This window comes from Heteronotia binoei, chromosome 2 (genome assembly GCF_032191835.1).
Source record: "Heteronotia binoei isolate CCM8104 ecotype False Entrance Well chromosome 2, APGP_CSIRO_Hbin_v1, whole genome shotgun sequence".
NCBI classification, from domain to species: Eukaryota; Metazoa; Chordata; class Lepidosauria; order Squamata; family Gekkonidae; genus Heteronotia; species Heteronotia binoei.
This window is the reverse complement of record NC_083224.1, coordinates 127,099,938-127,116,893: the sequence shown is the minus strand read 5'-3', so window position 1 is coordinate 127,116,893 and position 16,956 is coordinate 127,099,938. Positions and strand designations below refer to the sequence as shown.

The 16,956-nt window shown below is 39.1% G+C and overlaps 1 protein-coding gene across 8 annotated transcripts in view; it reads right to left on the bottom strand.

The window, feature by feature from the left end:
- Nucleotides 1-1,956: 1,956 nt before the first annotated feature.
- The window catches only part of LRRC7 (leucine rich repeat containing 7), a 265,921-nt gene continuing 250,921 nt past the window's right edge, over nucleotides 1,957-16,956 (bottom strand). For 5 of the 8 annotated variants that reach the window (XM_060232004.1, XM_060232000.1, XM_060231999.1 and 2 more), the window contains one exon: nucleotides 1,957-2,238. In XM_060232004.1, coding sequence (XP_060087987.1) covers nucleotides 2,131-2,238 — 108 coding nt within the window. In that variant the 3' untranslated portion in view covers nucleotides 1,957-2,130. Of the gene's footprint in view, nucleotides 2,239-5,502; nucleotides 6,037-6,126; nucleotides 6,185-16,956 lie in introns of those variants that run through there. The other 3 variants (XM_060231998.1, XM_060232001.1, XM_060232002.1) reach the window with 3 other exon arrangements.

Here is a 16,956-nt window from a genome sequence, read left to right as displayed (position 1 = left end):
TACACATTTAATATGTATAACTAGAACTTTTTTAAAAATATTTTTTTCAGCGGTTGAAGGGGCACACAAGTAGTTCATGGGTGGGGAAGAGGGAATAACATCTGTGTTTCCTTAGTTACCACACCAATACTTTCTATTTTGTTCCACTGTAATGAAGCCAGTGCAGCAAAATAGGGTGAGACAACGAGATGTATATCTGAGTATGGAAGATACACTTAGTATTGCTCTCAAAAGGGTATGTGGTTGAATGCACATTCTGATGTCCATCCAAATACACATTCTGATGTCACAAGAGTTTTCTATCGGGCTTCAAAGTGAGGAAAGCGGAGCTTTATTTGTTTTCACTGAAGTCACTAAATATGATTAACTCCTTTATATCACTAGTTTCACTGTGCGATTCAAGAGTCACTAGGACAGTACAGTAAAAGATGAAACAGCCCCATTAAGAAGTTTGTTTTTTAAATGGTTCTGGAGAAACAGTAAATTGGGGGAGCAAGATGTGAAAACAAGTGGAAAGCTGGGTTTCAGGATGCTATTTGTTTTAATCAAAAGACTTTTATGTGTTAAATCCAGGTAGGCAGCCATGTTGGTCTGAAATAGTAGATTGGATTTTGAGTCCAGTGACACCTGTAAGATCCACAAATGTGGATGCATCTGAAAAAGTTTGTGCATGCACACGAAAATTCATGCCTTGAATAAACTTTTGTTGGTCTTAAAGGTGCTACTGGACTAAAAATCTGTTTTATGTGTTAAATTCAGCTTTGATTACTATTATACATTATTTGAAAAAAATCCATGTTTTATGATGAGACAATGTTAACGGCATACTTTACAAAGTACTACAGGAAAATGGATTCATCTGCTGCACTTGTTACATTACCCTTCTCACGGTCAGCCATTCTGTGCCTTTAGAAGGGAATTAATAGTTATAAATTGGTTACATAAATTATATATAATTTTCATTTGGAATCAGGGTGTAAGTTTGTTCTGCCTGATTATCTGAAACTACACAAGGCAAAGATGGCTACAAATATATGCTAAAAGTGTGGTTACTCAATAAATATAATGTTCACAAAAGAGCTCTGCCAATCAGTCAGTACTCACACTGATAAATTCACAGCTGAAAATCACCTGTTGCTTCTGTCCCAAGTTTATATGTAGTGAGCTGAAAGTAATATGATAAATATTTCTCAAGACAGCTTATAGACCCAAGTGTTTAAGGTGTTATTTATGATTGTTTAACCTTGTATGGTAACATTTTTAGCTAGATATGTCCTGCTCCAATAACCCTTATATTCAGCACTAGACTGAAAGCAAGACTATGCAATCAAAGAAGAGGGAAAAAAGGGCAGCAGTCTCTTATTTTCCTTCCCTTGTGACCTAGATACAATGTACAGTACTAACTGCTTTCAGTAGTACATACACATCCCTGATGCAACAACTGCTTATAATCACTCCCTGGGTGCTGTGTGTGAGATGATCTTAGCTGTGTAATGCACTTTTGCATGCATGGGATCTGCTCTGGAGGGATAGTGTGCACAAGAAAGCCATAATTTGCAAGTGTAACACAACCCAGTCAGCAGATTTGTAAAGTTAATTCCATAAGGCATATATAACATAATAATAATTTGATTTATATATTTTAAGGAAAAAAATTAAAATATTTTTATAAACCATTTATATCTGACTTGTGATACACTTCTAAGGGATTAATTTTATGCTGTTTGCTTTTTAAAGGCATATACAACTTTGAGGCAGTAGAATTTGTAAAGAGCTTGAATGCGTATTCTGAAATTACGTAATATCCAGAAATAATTTTAAAAGATTATGAAGTAGCTGGCACCACTGCACAGCCAGAGACATACAATGAAAACTAATGCATAATGTTGAAATGATATATATATATATATACACACACACATAATATAGTTAATTTCCACCCCCCCCCTTCCCAGGATGATCAAGTACTGACATACAGTATAATACATTTGGCACTATATTTGCCATTGGTCCAGCAATTGGCAAAAAATTGTTTCCTCTATATTTATATATATTTATATATTATATATAAATTTGTATTGAATTAAACATTAGATCTGGCTAGGCATATTTTACTATTTATAAAAATATTTAGACAGTAAGCTCACGTTGAATAACTAGATCTACTGTGTTCTGGAAACTCTTCAGTAGTAATACAGCTTTTTCATGTTCCATATGTACAAAACTGTGTCCATTTGCCTGTAAGAGAAAAAAACAAACAATCATTGTAGCCACATGGAGCATGAAGATCGGTACACATAATACAATAATATAGAAATAGTTGAAGAGTGAGTCCAGTACACTCCCCCCCCCCCCATGCAATAGCTGCATGAAGTTGTCAGCATGTTTGCATGCAACCCTATGTCAGTGTAATCATCTTTAATTTACACCCACATTTGTTTCATGACTATTATAGTAGTTTCTGTAGTCCAATCATGCTTTCAGTTTACAGAGTTTTGTAATTGACAATAACTGCACAGAGAAAGACTACCATGTGTAACATCATCAGACTGGGACCTATGCATATAAAGTATACAAGAAAAAAACCCTCCAGCCTTCAACTGTAACTTTATTATACCTTGCTGCATTGGACCCACCACACATCAGCTGATAGATGACTTTAGTACCAGTCTCATGTGTGAGAGCTGAGAAGACTGAGTTTATTCACCTCCCCCATTTTCAAGTGATTAATATTGGCCATCTATCAGAGAGATCTTCATATGTGTGCCGCTGCACATGAAGATCAGCACATGGCCCATAACAACCATTAAGTGACAGTAGCAGGAACGCCAACAGCAGGAACGCCAAGCATGTGGGAGCATACATCAACCATGTAGAACAATGCCAGACTTTCTGCCAAAGAAATCCAGGCTGTCTATGCAGAATGCATGTGTTTTGCTTAATGATTTGGTTTGGAATTTTTAAAAGCAAACCAGAAGGGGTGGGGGGAAGGAGAAAGAAACAGGTGCTGGGAGAACTATAGAATAAGGACAGGAAATACCAGAATCAGCTTTAAAATGTCAAAAGGACACATTCTAACAGATTTGTAAGAGCTCTCCTATCATCAAAATTCTAACTCATGAAGATAATAAAATGAAAATATAGTTTCATAGGGATCCAGATTTTACATAAAACTGATGATGGACACAACTGTAACACAAAAGGAGTATGTACTGTCCCCCTAGAGTTGTCTTCTATAAATTACCAAGGGCTACTGGCTGACATTTCTGATTACTGAAAAATTATGATTTGTATAAGGAAGCTTTTATACTAATATTGCATTATGTGTCTTATCATATGTCCTTCATATCAAAAGCAATGCTTTTTCACTCATAGAGGTAACATCCATTGATGTTTTCACGAAGAAGCAGGATGTACCACAGCATTTGTAAGGCTTCAGCTGAGCAAGGTTTTTTTGCTTTTTGTTTTTAAACAAAGTATAGCCATGTCTGAATATTGGTAGACTTGGGTGCACATCTTTGTTCTTTTCAAACTGGTTATATGATGGATACTTGAGCCTGCAGTGAGGAAAAACAAAAGTTTAACTGAAAATATAAACTGTGGGATAAGAATTGTTTCCTAACAACCCCCTCCCCCCATCCATCTCCAATTAAATAGGAGCTTAATCCCTCTTTCAGAGTACAGTGGTACAATAGAAATGTGCCCAGTATAATTTTGAGCTACTGAGTTGTAGTAGTAGTTACAGAATAAGCCACTTATAGAATTAAAAGTCCCACTCCCTCCACTGGCATAATCAGAAATACTGACATAACAAGGAGGGACTAGGCAAAGGAAGGAATAAGAAAATGTCCATGAAAGACTTTCAATCACCAGGAAGTTTCACTACAGGCAAAAGAACTGCTACAGCTCTCTAGCATACTATTTCCTTCCTGCAGCCCTCTCAATTGGAATCAAGCCTGAAGAGCCCTGAGATCCACTGTTTGTAGTCATCCTGGCTTAATTAAATTAGCATTTGTTCAGTATTTGAGCAACTGTCTTTAAGCTGAATCCTGATTTCATAAAGTAGCCATGATTAAAACAAACCATGGTATTGTGTTATGTCCAAGTCACTGAGTGATATGGTGTGGTGGATGATGTTCAAAGGAAAAAAAAGTTTAAGAAATTCAAAAGAACTGTTGTGCAAAATGTTGGACATGACTCCTGGATCCCTCCAAATAGCACTGCCTATCAAAACCATTGTACTAATCCAGAATCATGTGTATCCAGAACTGCTTGTTCAGATTTCCCCTTCTCACTTCACTGGTGATCACAGTTCTGTCATAAGGCATTGATCTGTTATCTCCATTTATGAAAGTGGGAAAACCCTTGCACATGGAAAAGGGTTGTGCATGATCCAGATATTCACATGCTCCCCAGGGAACTATAAGATTAGTGCATTTATCTACACCTAGGTATTTGGAGTGGAAATGACAAGGCCTGGTATTAAAATTACAAAAAGTGTTTTGCATTATAAAGCAAGAGTGATCAAATATACTGTTTTTCTGTAGAAGGAAGCAAGATGTGACATAATGAAGAGAGAGCTCAGACATTAAAGAGAAAATGCTTTAATTTGTTTCATTATTGTTTTAACAAATAGCAGGAAAATAATTTTTAAGAGAAAGAGTACAAATTCCAGACAGATTAAAGACATTCAATGAAGCCTTAAGTGTGCAAAATCTCAGAGAACTACTTTCTGGTAGCCAGCCTGATGCTGACCTCCATTTAAATTCTGGGTATTCTGTAAAGGCTGATGGTTCATCATGTTATAATAAATGGCCTTAGTACAAAAAACATCTGTCTGCACATGTCCCTTTCTCATTGGATGGCCTAAATTCTGGCTTCCAACCTAAGGACTCAAAACCCCTAACATGTATCCATTTACTCCAGAATAGTCCTGCTGCCTGTTTTTCCTTTCCTTTTTTAAAAAAAGAGGGGGTTAGTGTTTCAGATGGTCTGACAGGAAACAAAAAAACTCATTCCCATTTTTGGTTCTGTTTGCCAGATCTTAACACAGTGCAACCATAAGAAATTATTCCTAGCCCAGCATTTAACTCACTGAATCAGAACATATTCCCTATACATGCAGCATGGATCATTTGATATATGGGATGCTGGCTGGTACAATTCGTTTTATCATAAACAGTCCTTCAGCATCAGGCCCTCCGTTTTCTACAACTTTTGCCTGAAAATTAGATGTAGTTGGCTACAAGAGCATATGAATATGTGAGCGCTCTTAAACTTCACGGCTATAATGGCACATGCTATAGGATGAATGTCACAAATGGAGGCAGAGAAAGCAAAAGGAATCTTAGCCATCATCTTCTGAAACAAATGGGTTATTTAGGGCAGTATTAAAGAAGAAATATGCTATAAATTTCTCAAAACTAGAGAAATGCAAGAGAAATAAAATTGATCATGTGATAAAAAAAACTTCCTGAAATGTTTTGTATATAATTTCATCTTGAAGTGGCACAGTTATACTTCCAAGCTCACATGGCTGTTGTCCTAAAAACATCAACTGTATGTCAGATATATATTTAATTTCAAAGTAGTAATTATTTTCCCACTCTGGTGAAAGATGACAAGTGAAACTGAGCTGTAATACTGAACCAATAGATCATATATGATCTCCTTCATACATTAGTCTAGAAAGTAATTGCCTTAAATAAGATTCATGCTAGACTTCCAGGAAAAGATGTATGATCCCAGATAAAACTTGTTCCATTTTTCCTTTAATTTGGTCTTGAAATAACAACTTTAGCTGGTTTGTGCCATTGGAGCTATTGGACTCAAAAGTAGCTTTTGTTACTGGAAATGTCTTTGTTGATGAGCCATAGCAATGTACGAGGCTGGTAAACAATATTCATCTCTGTTTCCGTAACTCAGACGTTCTGACGATGCTTTATAAGAGGGCTGTGTGAGGTGATTTTTTTCCCAGATGACTTTTTCTTCAAGGGGTTAGGAGGTATTCAAGAATTCATGTATACTCATTGCCATCTGCAATAAGAAAAAATGTATTTCAGAACCTCATTTGCCAATTTTGATGAACAAAATAATCATTAAGTTTAAATTTATTGCAAGACTTACCATAGAACCACCCCAGGTTTGTTGGCCAGAGGTCAGAGTAATAACCAGGTTCTGAAATCTGAAAAAGGAAAGTATTGTGGCTGTGGTTTGGCTACTTTGCCACTGCCCACTTCATTGATAATTGGTATTTTGAATGCCAGCAATTTCTACTGGAGACATAAGACATAATCCATATGCTAAGGAGCATCATCCCTAACAGGGTAATCACATGATACAGAAGTGCTCAGCCAATCTCTGGAATAAGAATTCTGTGTTTAGCCATTTTCTCATTATCTATAGCAGCGGTGAGTTCTAACAGAGAAAGGCTAATGAATTCAGGATCAAACTCAATGGGACAGCAATATTTGTTTAAACCCAATGTTATGTGTTTAAACCCAAGTTTGCCAAAATCGTGTAAATGGCAATTTTGAAAGAAAATGAGGGTAAGTGGATAAGGGTGGCTAAATATTTCTTATGTCTGTGCTTATCTTCCATTGCCCCTCCCTTAAGAAAATTTCTTCCTTAAGAACATTTATTCCAGTTAAGTTATATCAAGATATATCTAGAACAAAAACATCTTGGGAAGGAAAGCTAGATAAGAGTTGCAAGAAATAGCATCCCCATCATGGTGTCCCTATTTTCTTCATTAAAAAAATAAAATAAAAGCAGACTTCAACCTATTTGTACAAAGCATCATTAAAACATGACTAACTCAATATAATATCACTCTTATATCAAGATGCATAGCTGTGTTAGTATGTCTGCAGAAGGAGAAATAGCACCTTGAAGTGGAAGTAGCACCTTGAAGACTAAGAATCTTTTTCAGATAACCAAAGAAGTGAGCAGTGACTCATGAAAGCTCATACCCAATTTTTTTGTTAGTTTTTAAGGTGCTACAGGATCTCACTCTTAAAATTATATAGTCATAAATTACGAACATGACTTAATGTTTGATGTTCTAAGACTGCAAACTTATCCATGTGGCTCCACTGAGTTTACTGTGACCTATATAAACATTCATAGGATTGGGTTGTAAGTAAGTGCTATCCATACAAATATGCAGAAAGTCTAGCAGTAATTATCAGAATTAACTCAACTGCATATTCTAATTAAATATGGAATACCCAGAAATTCATATATTGACTTTAAATATGGATGTAGTAGTAATAGCAGCAGTAAATCTGATTTTATTCTTTTCAGTTGTAGTTTAAGAAGTCGCACAAAGGGGAGACTTGTTATACAAACAATAAGACACATATACAACAGATCCTATTAATTCTTTGAATCCCCTCATTCCAAAACAGATACAAAAACCAATTAAGTGGAGTATAGAACAAAAATGGTTCCTTTTAGCTGTGCTAATATATTTGTCATGTTTTGCAATGTTTGTAATTTCATGTCCAACAGACATGTTGGATTTTATTTTTTTATTTATTTTGCTATAAAGCCATGGACTTTCTACCTTGCAACTTTTGAATCCTTATCTGTTTGTTATAGCCACTCTCCTCCTGCATTTATGGATATAAAGCCTACACTAAATTCAGAAGAAAATATAATTGTATGAAGGCAACTTATTTATGTCATGTGAACAATCATCCATATGTTTATTGCAGCTTTTGCCATACAACTGCAAACTGCAAAAAAGGAAGAGTTGCCTTGCTTGGTTAAAATGATTAGACTTGAATGGGCAGCTTTTTCACACACCAAAATGTGGAGCTGGAACGGTCTGGATGTGTCTATGTGGTCAAACAGTTACAATGCTACCAAACTGTTGTGTGAATCAGGCATAACTGATGATGAGATTCTAGGGAAAAGGGCCAGTTCTCACATGCATGCAAATCTCTTGAAATATCAATTCATGATGTGTGAATATACCATCACAGACAATCACCAGAAAGTATTTTCCTATCTCTAGGTAAGGTACATAAATAAGAATGAAGGTCTACCATTTAGACCAGGGGTCCTCAACCTTTTTAAATAGGGGGCCAGTTCACTGTCCCTCAGACTGTTGGAGGGCCGGACTGCTGTTACTGTACAAGGCCGCGGGCCGTTAGTTCTCCGTCTTCTGCATCTCTCTCCCTTCCCCACACCACACACCCTGGCCTGGAAACTCACCTCACCTTGGTATCACCTCACACTCTGTCTCCGCCACCTCAGCCCAGTGCTGGAAGTGTGCGTTGCTAACGCAAGTTTAGGTTGAACGTCACTTCCGGTCTGATTTTGCCATAACCCGGCGGGCCGCATAAACGTCCTCAGCGGGCCGCATCTGGCCCGCGGGCCGTAGGTTGAGGACCCCTGATTTAGACTGTAAGCAAACACTGGGAATTTATGGAAAAGATTTTAAAATAGACAGAGTCCCTCTAGCTATAAATATAGTAGAATTAGCCACTTTCCAATATCAGTGAGGGCTGAGATTCATTCCCCCCACCCCATCCCTCATCTGTGGAACAGTCTCCCAGAAGCAGTCAAGGTGACTTATACTCTCCTGAATTTGTAGTGCGTAGCTTTTGAGGCACTTTGAGCCCAGGCAAATCCTGCCTTGGATCCTGCAGTGCTTATGAGAAAGGTGGGTACATAAATATATGGAATACATACATACAAGCACAACTGAATGAAGTCATAATAATCACATTCAGTTTGATATGGTAAAGCCATCAAGGGAATGTTTCTTATGAATGTTCTCACATGACATGAATTCTATAGGAAAGAGGGCACCTTCCCCTTGTGGTTGTGAACCTAGCTTCACAAGACCAAGGTATCCTGAGCAAGCCTCACATGAAGTCACTTGGAAGAAAGACTTCTAAAGCTGACAGTGATCTGATTCCAAACCTTCATGGTGCTTTGACAGTGAGGCTAATGAATCCTACATTTTCCTCTGTGTCATCATTTATTGTATTTTAGCCAAGTTCTGCAACTAGTGAATTTTAGCAGCAATGCTACTAATGCAGTCCATTACACATAAGTCCACACAATATGTACAGTGTGCAAATGGTAAATAAATAAAGTCTGGTAACTATATCTAACACATTAAAAGAAACCCAGAAACCTGAATAAATCAGAGAAGGCAGCCAGTGTGGTGTGGATAAGAGTAATAGTAATTCTGATTATATTTAGCTTGTTTGAAAAAATTATAGCAATGTTGGCAAGTATCTACTTTATGTCATTCTAAACAAAAGAGACAGAAGTTATGACAGTCAGCAGAGGGGATTCCCCCCCCCCCCACAAGCATTTAAGTGTTGACCTGCTGTTCCATATGGTTTGATGGCTTTCATTATGTCTTATGTTTTTATTGTTGTTTATTTTATCGGTCACATTAATGTGCTTGTGTCAACCCTTGGTCTGTGAGCCGCCCTGAGCCTGCCTTCGGTGGGGAGGGCGGGACATAAATTAAATTAATAAATAAATAATAAATTATACTTTATTTAAAAAAAAAATTTCTAAAACTTTTATAAAGTGAGATTTTAAGAAAAATGGTATGGAATTTCCCCAGGATGGCTGTTGCTGTGGTAGTCAACAAAGAACTGAGCAAGGAACACAGGCAGCCCACCGGAAGCACAGGAGTTCAAGCTGCTGGGTCCAGGACAGGGCTCTCATTCTAAAACCTTTTTAGCCCTATGAGGACTCTGGACCATCACAAAATCCTAAGGGTGTGATCAGGCCTCGGATTCAGTGGGAGCTCACAGGAGCACAGCTCCTGAACCTGAGAGTTTCACCTCCTTGTCCATTGAATAGTATGTGCAGCTGCATAACAATCCCTGAATGAGCTCCACCACCTATTTTTCTACAAAATGACCCCTGGGTGTGATGCACTAAGACCACAAAGAAGAAAGAAGAAATGATGTACAAATTAATCAAAGATTAACCATGAAGAGACTGTTAATGTTTTGGGGAAAAGTCAGGTCAGCTCTAAGAGGTACCAGGGGTTTTCCTTGTGAGGTTCCTCCTCTCCTCATTAATTGTCATTTCTCATCTGTGTGATTAATCAAACATATGCCAAGTAGCCCAAAATCTATAAGGATATAAAGAAAAAATTGACCGCTTTGGGTAAATTCTATACTGCTTTTGTTGACTAAGTCCATGTTTCACACAATAAATCTGAGATTGTAAGTACTGCTATTAAGCACACTCAGTTTTAGGTATACAAATGAGCAGCATTCATGAAATCTGCATTGATTTCATTTTGCTATGTAGTCAACACACAACAGCAGTATTTTCTGACAGTGACAGTAAATCATTGCCTCAGATTTTTATAAAGGTTGAAGCACAATCCAATTATACTTTGAGTTATTATGAAGCTGGACTTGTTATATGCACAATCCATAGGAAACTTTTAGCAAGTGGCATGGAAATAAACAGACTGGAAGCTCGTCTGTATAGAAAACTGCTGTCTTGCAACTTCCACTTATTTTTATGGGACTTGTGCAGTAGATGTTCCTGCTGAACATACTGGATGCTAAGTACATCTGCCTTTAAAAAAAAATCACCAGTTCTTTTGCTATAATGGCATATCGGGGGGGGGGGGGGACACAAGGGGATGACTGTTTTCTAGTGGCGAGTTCTTTTCCCCCCCTGGCTGTCCATAGAATAATACAATGCCTGTTTACTTACATAACACAATGGAGTATACTGCTTTGGACCACAGGTGGGATCACAGTTGAATGCCCCACTTCATTAAAAAATTCCCTGCAAGCAGAACAATACACAGCAGGAAGAGGATGCAGCAACTTTTTTCCTTAGTTGTGCTTTTTGTGTGTGTTTTCAGGAAGTTGCTTACGTGGGGAGATCTCAGAAGTAGGATCACAGCCCATAATCTGAATTGCTGCTACCTCTGTTAGCTGTATGCTTAGACACAACCTAAATCCCAATTTGCACATGCAGCAGAATCAAAGCTTTATCTATACTAGATCACTTCACACTGCAGGTAGGATACTGTTCTATGAAAAAAGCTCCATGAACGCAGAAAAAACAGCATGCGAGGGAGAAGGCCACATTAAATCCTTGAGACACATATCCATATGACCTGAGTATTTTTCAGAATGCGTCTGAAATGAGAATTCCTCAGCAGTAAGCAATAGCCCCAGAAAACACCCTTAAAAAGGTGGAGAATAAGATAGATGAGACTGATTGCAGATGCAGCAAAAAGCCACATTTATGAAATGATATCATAAAAAGCCACATTCAAATATATCAATTTTTTCCTTGTTCAGCGCTACAAGAAAATGCATTGTTGGGGGCAGAATAACAGCATTGCAAATCTTCTTCCTCAAATTATTTCAGTGACAGCTATTTCACAGCAGCCAACATGCTACTGATGTTACAAATTTGTTTACTTATTTAGGTATTTTACCCCACTTCTCTCCCCAATAGGGACCCAAAGCTGTTTACAAAAATACCAAAATACAGCCAACTTAAAATGGGGAAAAAATACATAACTGCAGCAAACAAAAGATTACACTAATGATATGCTGGGGTGGTCCACTAGGAAGGGTCATTCAGCACTGTGGCTAGGAGCCAAGGGCTTTGGGCTAACATTTGATTCAATCTACAGTAGATGTCTAGATACTACTTCAGACTAATTTCTGTGTTATTTTATTTCCAAGGTTTAAGGTCTTCTGTGAATGAGATACCATGGCTACTGTAAAAGCTGTTCTGAGCATTCATAGAGAGTTTGCCAACAGCTGTGTTGGTCCACAGCAAAATTCAAAACCAAATGTTACATCATCCTAAATAACATAAGAAACTGCACAAATTTCAAACATCAAGGGCTAAACAGAACCCTTCTTACGAACTGTGCTGTTCTAACTACTAAAATACCAAAATTTTGCAGCCAGCATGGCACCACTGGGTATTGCAGCTTTCTGGGCCTATTGGGTGCTTCCCACTCAGTTTGTATCTAAATGCTGGGCTTCTCCAGAACACTTTTCTGCTCCCCTTTCTGAACTGCAGACTCATTAGTTCTTCATAGAGTCCCTAAGCATCAGATTATATTGTCTTTGGACCACAATGGGCCACTCAGCTTCCTGCATCTTTGTCACCATGAGCTGTTCTAGGCACAATGTAGGAAGTCACTCTAGGATTGTGTCAGTGTAAAATAAATGTGACCTGGTAGTGAGAATATGACACAAAGTGTCAGGTGTACCCATGAGAGCAAATATAGACATCTAGAAACATGCAAAATATCTAGTCTAGGCTCCAGTTGCTGCTGAGCAGCTGAAAAACAACAGGTGGGCAGCACAATCTGAATGGGAGAAAGGGCAGCTGGGTGAGGGAAATCAACACCTTTCCTAGTCATGACTTTCTCCCTGCAACTATTACCATTTCCCAGTGCAGCTGTGCAGCTGTTAGGTGATAATCAAGATTCTTAGACCTACATCTGCCACTGAATTCTAGGTTGGCACTGGAAGTATCCACTGAATTATGGGGCAAGGACTATTATATATAACCAGACCATTAGTAGCGTGATATTACAATTGGACCAAGACAACAGTATGGTAACTGCTGAAGCAAACAAAAAATGTACTCTGATTATTTTGCAAATTAAAATTTGCAACACAAAAAACTTTGTGCGTTTCTTTCCTTTTCTATATGGAAGACAATGGAAGATACTTGTTTTAATGATATATTTAACCCTCTCATGGAATCTTTTGGGTTTTTTAAACTCTGGAGTCATTGAAAAAAAAATTGGTTTACTATATAAAGCTTTCTACAGGCACCAACCTCCTATTATGCCTTCTCAGTGAACTGCAGTGCTCTCTCTCTCTCCTCCCCACTGCCTTTGTTTTTTAATTCTGATTTTCATCAAAAGAGAAAATGGGGTCCATCTGGCCCCCAGTAGACTTGACTTAAAAATGTAAGCACTATGCAAAATTGCAATTTGGGGTTCTACTAACACCAACAAATATTGAAAAAAATTATTTTAACACTGTTCCGATGTTTAAATAGATGGACCAACATCTATTATTTCCATTTTGAAGGAAGGTGGAGCAAACAGTTAAAACAAAAATGAATTTTTATAATTTATATTTATAGACCTTTTTTTTGGCTTTGAGGCTTTGCAACACTTTTGGAATTGGAGGTTGCAGTGACCCCAAGGAAAAGCAGCCTTTGCAACCTGAATTGTTGAGTATATAGCAGGAGCAAATAAAAGCCCCGTGTTTTTGCCTCTCATACCCATAGCCACATGAAAAAGCTCAAATTGTACTACAGTTTTGGATGGTGAAAGGAAAGTCCGATGCTGCAAAGAACAATACTGCACTGGAACATGGAATGTAAAATCTATGAATCAAGGTAAGCTGAGTCAAACAAGAGATGGCAAGACTGAACATCAACATCTTGGGAATCTAAAGTGGATGGGAATGGGCGAATTTAACTCAGAGGATCAATACATTTATTATTGTGGGCAAGAGTCCCATAGAAGAAATGGTGTGGCCTTTATAGTTAACAAGAGAGTGAGGAAGGCAGTAATGGGATGCAATCTCAAAAATGACAGAATGATCTCGGTCCATATCCAAGGCAAACCATTCAATATCACAGTAATCCATGTCTATCCCCCAACCACTGACACAGAAGAGGCTGAAGTGGCCCAGTTCTATGAAGATCTGCAACACCTTCTAGAATTAACACACAAAAAAAGATGTCCTTCTCATCATAGGGGACTGGAATGCCAAAGCAGGAAGTCAAAAGGTAACCAGAACAACTGACAAGTTTGGCCTTGGAGAACATAATGAAGCCGCGCAAAGGCTAATAGAACTTTGTCAAGAGAACAAGCTGGTCATAGTAAACACCCTCTTCCAGCAACCTAAAAGGCGACTCTACACATGGACATCATCTGATGGACAACACAGAAATCAGATTGATTATATACTCTGCAGTCAAAGATGGAGAAGTTCCTTATAGTCAACAAAAGCAGGACCTGGAGCTGACTGTGGCTCAGATCATGAGCTACTCATTGCAAAATTCAGGCTTAAACTGAAGAAAACTGGGAAAGCCATTAGGCCATTCAGGTTTGACCTTGATCACATCCCTTATGAATATACAGTGGAGGCGAATAATAGGTTTAAGGAACTAGAGATGATAGAGTGCCTAAAGAACTATGGACGGAGGTTCGTGACAATGTACAGAAGGCAGCAATCAGCACCATCCCAAATTAAAAGAAATGCAAGAAAGCAAAGTGGCTGTCTGATGAGGCTTCACAAATAGCTGAGGAAAGAAGGAAAGCGAAAGGCAAAGGTGAAAGGGAAAAATTCACCCAACTGAATGCAGATTTCCAGAGAACAGCAAGGAGAGATGAGGCCTTCCTGAAGGAACAATGCAAAGCAATAGAGGAAAATAATAGAATTGGAAGGACAAGAAATCTCTTCAAGAAAATTGGAGAAATCAACAGAACGTTTCGTGCAAAGATGGCCATGATAAAGGACAAAAACGGTAGGGACCTAACAGAAGCAGAAGAAATTAGAAAGAGATGGCAAGAATACATAGAAGAATTATACATGAAGGATCTTAATGTCCTTGACAACCATGAGTGATATCGCAGACATCTTGGACTGTGAAGTCAAATGGGCCTTCAAAAGCATTACTAACAACAAAACGAGTGGAGATGACGGTATCCCAGTTGAGCTATTCAAAGTCCTAAAAGATGATGCTGTTAAAGTGATGCACACATTATGTCAGCAAATTTGGAAAATGCAACAGTAGCCATAGGATTGGAAAAGATCAGTTTATATTCCAAACCCAAAGAAGGGTAATGCCATGGAATGTTCAAACTATTGCACCATTGCACTAATTTCACATGCCAGCAAGGTCATGTTAAAGATCCTACAAACTAGGCTTCAGCAGTATGTAAATCGGAAACTACCAGAAGTTCAAGCTGGGTTTCGGAGAGGTAGAGGAACTAGAGATCAAATTGCCAACATTCGCTGGATTATGGAGAAAGCACGTCTATTTCTGCTTCATTGACTATGCTAAAGCCTTTGATTGTCCTTAAAGAGATGGCAAGTCCTTGAAGAGATGGGAGTACCAGACCACCTCACATGTCTCCTGAGAAACCTGTATAAGGGTCAAGAAGCAACTGTCAGAACGGGATAGGGAACAACTGATTGGTTTAGAATAGGAAAAGGAGTTTGACAAGGATGTATATTGTCACCCTGCTTGTTTAATTTATATGCAGAGTACATAATGCGGAATTCTGGCCTGGATGAAGCACAAACCGGAATTAAGATTACCGGGAAAAAATCTACAACATCGGATATGCAGATGATACCACTCTGATGGCAGAAAGTGAGGAGGACCTAAAGAACCTCTTGTTGAGGGCGAAAGAGGAGAGCACAAAAGTAAGCTTGAAACTCAACATAAAGAAAAACTAAGATCATGGCATCCAGCCCCATCACTCCTTGGCAAATAGAAAAGGAAGACATGGAAGTAGTGACAGACTTCACATTCCTGGGATCCAAGATCACTGCAGATGACTGTAGCCATGAAATTAAAAGACATTTGCTCCTTGGGAGGACAGCTATGGTGATCCTAGGCAGTATAATAAAAAGTAGAGACATCACCCTGCCAACAAAAGTCATATAGTGAAAGCTATGGTATTCACAGTAGTAAGGTTTGGCTGTGAGAGTTGACCTCTGGTCATATGTCTTCTGAGCTAATTGCTCCCCTTTGCCCTCCTGGACATGGTTTTCTGAGCTTCCCTTTGCCCTTCAAATTTTGCAAACCTCACAGTGATTTTCTCAACTGTGGGGTGGTGGTGGTGGTAAGTACTCTAGATGACCCCACCACCTGTCCCCTGAGCTGATTGGGTTCCCTTTGTCCTTCAAATTTTCCTCAACGTTACAGGGGGAAGTTAGTCTAGATCAGGGGCCCCCAACCCCTGGGCCCCAGACCAGTACCGGTCTGTGGCCTGTTTCTGAGTGGGCTGCGCAGCTGCCCCCCCGTGCAGCCTCGCCATCTCCCCGTGCAGCCTCGCCGTCCCCTGTTTATACCACTTTAAGGCCGGGGAAGGTGCCATGAAGTGCTTTCCAGGCCAACCTCCCCCGCCCCTTGCTGATTAGCTGATACAATCAGCAGGGAAAACGGTGGCAGCAGCGGTGAGCAACCGCTGAAACAGCCATGCTGCCGTAGTTTTCCCAGCCGATTGGATCAGCTGATTGGTGGTGGGGAGGTCAGTCTGGAAGGCGCTTCACCTTAAAGTGGTAAAGTGGCCTTAAAGTGGTAAAAACAGGAGGCGGTGAGGCTGCACGGGGGTGGGCAGCAAGGCTGCAGGGGGCAAGGCAGAGGGGGGAGGGGGAAACAGGGGAAGGGGGAGGCGCCATGGGGGGTGGCTGCTGGCTCTGGGGCCGATACCTGGAATAAAAAAGGCTGGGGGCCTCTGGTCTATATGACCCATAGCCACCTGGACACTTAACTGTTCACCTTCAAATTTCCCAAACCTCTGATTCACCTTCTCAACTTTACATATTTGTTGTGTGTATGTGTAAAGTTACAATTATTGTTTTTAAAAAATAAACAATTTTTTAGATTCCTAACTGTGTCTTCTGCTTTAAAAATGGTGGGGTCAATATAACCCCATTTACGTTTTTGTGGGGTTTTGATGTTTTCAGTGAGGGGTATTTTTTTACCCCAATTCCAAACTTGACTTTCCTTTGTCTTGCATTTCTGAAGGAAGTTATTATTGAGGCCTGATTTTTTTCTTAGTAGCTAATGCCATGACAGAGAGCTATCAGGTTTTCACTGCTTTTTGCTGTAATGTGGGGTCACTTTGTCCCCTATGCCAAAGTAGTATAGCTGTGTGTGTGTGTGTGGTTTTTTTTCTCCCTTGGGAGGGTTAAAAGGAAAGAAACCTGCAGTGAATGA